Source organism: Micromesistius poutassou (assembly GCF_964030765.1).
Source record: "Micromesistius poutassou genome assembly, chromosome: 15".
Taxonomy (NCBI): domain Eukaryota; kingdom Metazoa; phylum Chordata; class Actinopteri; order Gadiformes; family Gadidae; genus Micromesistius; species Micromesistius poutassou.
The window spans coordinates 12,016,835-12,024,334 of record NC_140285.1 but is presented as its reverse complement, the minus strand read 5'-3'; the positions used below and the strand labels follow the sequence as shown (position 1 = coordinate 12,024,334).

The 7,500-nt window shown below is 50.2% G+C and overlaps 1 protein-coding gene across 1 annotated transcript in view; it reads left to right on the top strand.

The window, feature by feature from the left end:
* The window catches only part of fgd (faciogenital dysplasia), a 53,172-nt gene that overhangs the window by 31,806 nt on the left and 13,866 nt on the right, over nt 1-7,500 (top strand). Inside the window, exons 2-5 of the mRNA XM_084479033.1 lie at nt 1,898-2,059; nt 3,329-3,530; nt 3,882-4,509; nt 6,379-6,468. Of these exons, the coding sequence (XP_084335159.1) occupies nt 1,898-2,059; nt 3,329-3,530; nt 3,882-4,509; nt 6,379-6,468 (1,082 nt within the window). The remainder of the gene's footprint in view (nt 1-1,897; nt 2,060-3,328; nt 3,531-3,881; nt 4,510-6,378; nt 6,469-7,500) is intronic.

Below are 7,500 nucleotides of genomic sequence, written 5' to 3'. Positions count from 1 at the left end.
AGCAAAGGTAATGATTCTTTTTCACGTCATGTCCCTAGATTTCAAATCAAACTAAAAACCTCTGAGGTTTCCGTTGTTTTCAGAGATAGCCTCATAGACACAGAATGGCCTTTGCTCTACAGAACCGTGACTGGGGAAATTTCCAGGCAAGGCTGCGTTGTAAAAGATGATAAGAGTGAGGTAATTTGCTTTTAACAAGTCGTAATGCTTGGTTCTTGCTCTGCACTTGAATCAAAACGCTCTGTGACTCAATCAATACAGCCCTAATTCATTACTTCCTAATGGAATATTATGGGATTTCAGATCAGAGCAGGGGATTGAGTGCTGGCCCCTTCCCCTGTGTCATCGAGTTCCTGTTTACTGTTAATCTTCTTGATCCCCGGCCCTGGTATATTCGCTCAGGTAACCATGGCGACGGCAGGTTGCCATAGGTACGGGCCACTATGCCCGTGTCTCCCAGCCCCTTGAACAGACTGTTTGTTTTTCCCAAGGGTGACCCCGGCCTTGGGTCAAAGAGTTGCCTGCTGGTGTGAGGCTTGTCTGAGGAACGTTCACTTGTTTATACTCTCCACTCTGAGTCTCCACTCTGAGTCAACTTAATACGCACCTCTGATTTATAGGCAGAGCTAGTGCAGACTGAGGAGTCAGGGAGAGCACTGGGAACGCTTTCCAAATAGCCAGCGGGAGTACCGAAATCTTTTTTATTCTTCCCTTTATTTGTCCTCGTTTCTGCCTTATCTAAACAGTTCCGTCATGTGGGTGCCTGTTTCTGTCTCCCAGCTTTTCTTCACTTCACTTAGATTGTGCCGAGTTGCAAAGTCCGGCCCGATGGGATGATCTCGCCGTGGCGTCCTTCAGCGGTCAGGGGAGGGTAGGAAAGCCTGGGCCTGTGCCACGCGGAACGGACTCATCTCCCAGAGACGAGCCAGCCACCGTCTTAAGACCACAGCAACAAAAAAACAGAAAAGTGTTAACACACAAAGTCGGATTCCGATGAGACGAGGGAGACGGAAACGCGGGCCGCGCTCCAGCCGAGATAAGACGGGGGGGTGGCTGGAGTCTGTCCATAAGCCAGCAGTAATGGATCTCTGCGCGGCTGGAGTTTACACAGCCATTTACCAAAAGCCCATCTATCTACGACTTTAATGGAAGCACACATCAGATAACGGCTAAATTACAGGCGTCGAGGGACACTGAGCACGCGCGTGTGCAACACGTGTGATGCACGCACACAACACTGAGCTTAGAGAAAAGGAAAAAAACAGATGTAATACGTTGAAGGTCAGCCTCCCGTCAGGTAAAGGTTATCCGCTTCAGATCCACCGATGTCCACTCTATGCCAACAGGAAATACATTTTGGGTCCTACACACACACACACACACACACACACACACACACAATCACAAAGTGGTATCAAGAAGATTGAATGCATCAGCGGGGCCGGTGGCTGAGTGAAACCAATATCCAATCTCTTGCAGTACAAAAAGTTTTCAGCTCTAATGTTCTCAGGGCCACCTTGGCCCAGAGGCAGAATCAATTGCCGGTGGCTTCCAGTTCTCCTCTGCCTGCCCTCGCTCTCGGCTCTCTATTTCACAGTTTACACATGATCTTAAACGCACACACGCACACGCACACACACACACACAAGCACATGCACACACACAGACCCTGAGGGCAGTGGTCTGTGACCGTTCCACTGCGCTGCACCTACATTAGGATTAGGCTAGGTGATGTCAGGAAGGGGTCCCGCTTTGGTGCTCTGCTCCGCTGATCAGAACCCCTTAATGAACTGTATCTAATTGGGCAAGCAAGCCTAACGTCCTGATCAATAACCCCCCCCCCCCCCCCCTCCTCTCGCTCTCCCCCTCCCTCCCTCTCCCTCTTCCCTCTCCTCAGATCTGTCTCCCAAGTACCAGTGCAGGTCGGTGGACTACCTGTGTTCCCCGCGGCTGGTGAAGAAGGCCCCTCCCCCCAGACCATGTCAAGAGAGGCCGACCCTCAAGCCCCGCCCCCCCTCAGACTCCTCAGCCCGACCGCCGACCGCCCAGAAACCTCAAGGTAGGGAAACAAAAACAACCGCAGCACGCGACACGCCAGGGAAATGCATGTTGGTGCCCGGGCCGTCCGTCCAAACGTCTGGGATGTTTTAGTTCTGCACGGCTGCAGTCCCTCCCCGGCCGTGTGGGTTGTGATGGCTTGTCGTTGATATCGTGCCCCTAAAGGGCTGTGATATGTCACCTGTCACTCCTGTGGCCTCTGTGTCGGCCCCACCTGCCTGGCTTGGAGGTCACCTCCAAGAAGAGCCGTCGTTGCAGGCTAATGGAATATAGCTTATGAATTCAGCCAGTGAAACATTACACCACTTGATTTTAACATGCCCGGCAGCGCTACACTAAATACTTAACGTGTCTTTACCTGTTCCACGTTTAGTCCGGCACTGCTATTGTGTGTGTGTGTGTGTGTGTGTGTGTGTGTGTGTGGGTGTGTGTGTGTGTGTGTGTGTGTGTGTGTGTGTGTGTGTGTGTGTGTGTGTGTGTGTGTGTGTGTGTGTGTGTGTGTGTGTGTGTCTGGCAGGTAACATTACATTATTATTATTATTATCGTTACGATTTCTGGCCCTGCATATTGCTGATGATGAAATACAAAAATGTAATTGCTTACAGCAATACACCCACCCATGCAGACCACTATATGTGCATGCACACACACCCCACATGCAAAAACACACCAGAGCAACTACTAGGGAGGAAACCACACTCAGACACACACACACACACACACACACACACACACACACACACACACACACACAAACACTGTTCAACAGCACATCATCACATCTACTTGCTTCCTCAATTCAGAGACAATGTCAAATAAATCTGATAATAACCTAAATGAAAAGTAAAAATAACTGATTATCGTACATCTTAACAAGGCCAATGTGCCCTTTTTTAAACTCCTTTTGTCGGCTCGGCTCAGCATCCTTTTTTCATTAGATCTCATTTTGACGCTACGGTGACGAATGCTCACACTCATCTTAACATCCTGTTCTGAAACGAGGAAGTTCTCAGAAGGCTGTGTCTCTTAGCTAATCCTGCCTTCCACCGCTTCTCTCTCCGCGTTTTACTCTTATCGGACTCAACACATTTAGGGTTTGACGTCTATGGGGAATGCGAGCAGGCATCCAGCTGGGCTCTATGGAGCTACTGACTCTCAGGAACACACACGGGTCACATGACGCAAGATCGCTAGGGCTGTTTCACCGGAGACCTCTCCCCTCTCTCTCTCTCTCCGTGGCTACCTGACCTGGGCTCCTTTCGTCTGCAGTGCCCCCTAAACCGCCACACCTGCTGGCCCTCGGACAGGACAAGAAGCCCAAGAGGATCCCCCCCGCGCCTTCCAGGCCCCTGCCGGCGCCCCCTCCTCCCCCCAAACCAAAGCCTGTGTTGACAGCCCCCGTCCAGGGTCCTCAGACCCAGAGAGAAGCCCAGAAGGTCGGGCTGCTCATCGAGAGGTTTGAGAGCTCAAGGTAGGCTCTTTATGTCTCTCTTTCACTGCATTGTTGTGTGTCTGTAGTAGTAGTAATAGTAAATATTGTATTACATTTTATGTTTAGTCATTTAGTCAGCAGAGACTCTTCAAAGCATCAAAGCATACAATAAATACGAATAAATAAATATTCCATGAATCAGAAAAAAAAAAGTAAATAAAGTAAATAAAATAAATTGCTGCACCACTAATAAGACCGAGTGCAGAGCAGCTGTAGGAATCCCATGCAGTACTTGTAAGGTGTTATTATTATCACGTTGTCCCACCTCTCATCCAGCCACTCCATATGTTTGAGTATAACCCCGAGTGTCCCCCGCGTGTCCCCCTGCAGGGTCCCTATCCTGGGGGTGGTTCCCAGGAGCCAGCTGCAGCTGTGTCTGAAGATGGAGCTGGTCTCTGACGCCACGGCCCCCCGCGGTCAGAGCCCCGCCGGCTCCACGGGGGCCCAGGACGACTCCGGCGACTCCTCCTCCTGCCTGCTGGACAAGCTCTCGCTGGGCCCGTCGGAGCGGGCCGACGAGGAGGCGGAGCTCTCGCGCCTGGCCTCGGCGCACGTCGCCGACGGCAGCGAGGACCTCCCCCCGGAGGAGGAGGAGGAGGAGGAGGAGGACGTGCCCCACGTCATGGCGTGCCTCCAGCGGGCCGAGCTGCGGGAGGGCGAGGAGCACCGCGGCCACCACCCGGACTCCTCGGAGCCCAGCGGGAAGGTCCCCAACCGGGACAGCGGCATCGACAGCCCGTCCTGCACGGTGGAGGGCGAGGTGTTCCCCAACGAGGACGCCATCGACGAGGAGGACCGCTACGACAGCGTCACGGAGACGGAGACCAGCGTGTCCTGCTGCGTCACCCTGGGCAACAAGCGGGACTCCACGCAGGACGAGGACAGCGACCTGGACGAGGGCAGCTGCGGGGAGGCGGACGGGGCGGAGAAGACGGACGCGCCCCCGGAGGCGTACAGGGTACGTGCTCTTTAGCGCCCCGCAGGTCCACCTGGGGTCGTGCGGCGGAAAGCGCCTTCTGGAACGGGCGGCACTTTAACTCGTCTTGTTGTTATCTGGCCTTTCATGTAGTGGAAAAAATGAGACACACACAGACACAGACACGGGCTATTATTATCTCAGTCTGAGTGAAGAGAAAAGAATGGAAAAGAAAAAAACGATCCCTTCCGCATTGCGACTTCAGACAATAGTGTGTGTTGTGTCGGCACCAGAGGCGAAACACAAGGACAAGGCGGTTATGTTGTCAGTTATAAAAAGGTTGGTACCTACGCGGGGGCAGTAAATATATGTTGTGATGGCTGCCAGATGAAATAGTGCTGAGAACGAAGTCCAACCCGCAGCAGTGCTGGGGTTTATGTTTATGTCTTCCCCGTGACCGTGACCGTTGACTGTGAACCACCGTGACGGCTCACACAGTCCCACAGTTATAGACTCACTGTTCTCACACAGATCAGGGCAGAACCGGTCCGGCGCTGCTCAGCCAATGGGACGTCTGTACAAATATATAACGCTACTTCTACTGATACAAGAATTTGAACTTTTATTTAACTTTTAATAATAATATCATACTCTCCCTGTTTCTGTTTCACAGATAGACAGATGATAATGAGAATTAGGATATTGGGATAGGATATATAGGATATATAAGGATATTGAGTGGGAAATATGTAGAGGGAAAATCAACAAGCTCATTAAGCTGAACAGTAGGGACATGTTTGTGAGGTAAAGAGTCCAAGGCTGTTGAGTTCAGGGCAGGGCTGCTGGTGTTTTACTTCCTCTGCCAAATCTCTTAAGCCTAAGTTCATAAACGCACGCCCTCCTCTGATGAGGATCACAACTTTATCCTTCTTGGATAGGTGTTCCCCACGTTTGTCAATTCCTGTAATGTGTGTGTGTGTGTGTGTGTGTGTGTGTGTGTGACGTCTGCACGTGTTTGGGTGTGTGTGTGTGGATCTTGCTGACATGACAACGCCGCCTCAGCTGATATGTTGAAAGCCGAATAATGACAGCTTTTTTTTACACAGGATGTGGCTTTTTTGTCTGTGCACATTGCAAGAAGATAAGGCAGCATAAAATGGCTCTTGTAGCATCCTCTTGACCGAAGTTAAAGTATTTAGCCCGGGCTGCCCCTTGATGAGGTTACCTGTCAAGGTCACTGCTGAGAGTAGATTTACAGACATCTTTTCTACTGTAAGCATAACCTCCCATTTCCTGTGTGTGGGAGTGAGTGTGCTTTCTCCGGCCACTCGCACACATGTGTGTGTATGTGTGTGTGTGTGTGTGGTGTGTGTTTGTGTTTGTGTTTGTGTTAGTGAGTGTGTGTGTGTGGGTGTGCGTGCGCGTGCGCCTGTGTGCTTGTGGGTGCACATGCGTATGTGTGTGTGTGTGTGTGTGTGTGTTTGTGTGTGTCTGTGTGAGCGTGAGAGAGCACTAGACAATTGTTATGAAACCATCCTTGTCGCAACGGGCTTCCTGTAGTCTCGGTGTGTTGTGTCACCGCCTCTGCTGTAGAATGCGCCCGCAGCCTCTTCCCCTGCCTCACGTGTATTCAACCACGACACTTCCAGGTGTTGACGCCGTGCCAGCGTCCATAACCGGGTTGTGTCCGATCGATCGTCCCCATCTGTGTTATTACCATGAAACCTCCGTTCTCTTCATCAGAGCTCTGTTTTAATGTTTTAATGTTTCCCTCGTGGACCACCTCAGGTGTTTGTAACTCACTGGTATCATTTCATCCCCTTCTGCGTGGTGATGCTGTGGTTCATAGTGATGGTGTCTGATGGCGTGGCGCGGTGAGTGTTTAACAGAGGGATCGTTGTGTCTCCACAGAGCCCGGAGGCCCAGAGGCTGCTGAATATCGCCAGGGAGCTCCTCCACACGGAGGAGGCCTACGTCAAGAGACTGAACCTCCTCGACCAGGTAGCTGACAAGCGTGCCACACGCACACGCACGCACGCACACACACACACACACACACACACACACACACACACACACACACACACACATTGTTTAATCACTGTACTAGTACCATTTAACTTCCTTATTAGGTGTGAATTTGCATGGCTGCTCTGCCATAAATCTCCTCTCTGAGTTACCTAAGTGTGCTGCACCAGTGATTGCTGATTGTGATTGTGATAATTTGTTGAGCTGGATCAATTTTGACACTGTGTTCCACTGGACGGGGACAACCCTTCCTCTGTTCACCAGATTAAGTGGGGTGTGCTAGCGTGACAGGCTATTTGTATAAATAGTGCGTGCTTCCGTGCCTTGTGTTTATCGTTGGACGTTTGTTCCGTTTCCTCTTTTCTCAGTTGATTATGTAAAGTCACACACCTATGTCTGTGTGTTTGTGCCATTCAGTTATATCTACTTGTATTTGTTTAGGAACAGTATGTGTGTCATTGGAGATGGAGACAGTCCACTAAGCACTAATGTGTGTAAGCCTGGATTAAACATGGAATCAAATTATTTACCAGGCTCTGGGACGGCTCCACACTGCAGGGCAACAACTTGAGTTGGATGGCGTTGCCAGGCTCCACTTTTCTAAATTAACTTATTTTCATATAAACAAAATACAAATTATAATAAATAAATAAAAATTGCACCAGTAATTGAGAATTGAGAGCGTTATTCTAAAGTATAACATGCATAACATATGCCACATACAATTATCTCCTGTTACATACTGGATTAAAATGTAGCAATTGTTCGGATGATTTCAATTTCCTGTTCTAAGAACTACTCGTCTTTAGAAACAGAAGGTCGACCACAAAGTCGGAATGGACTGAAGTGTCCAGTCTGTTTGACTTTGGCCCCCGGCTCTAAGACCAGAGAGAGGTGAATTAGTCTTTGGAAAAGCCTGTTTGCCATGGAGGATATATCACTAGTTATTGAGCAGCTTAACCTTGAGCCCACCGGGTAAACACAATAAAAAGAAAGCAGAGAACA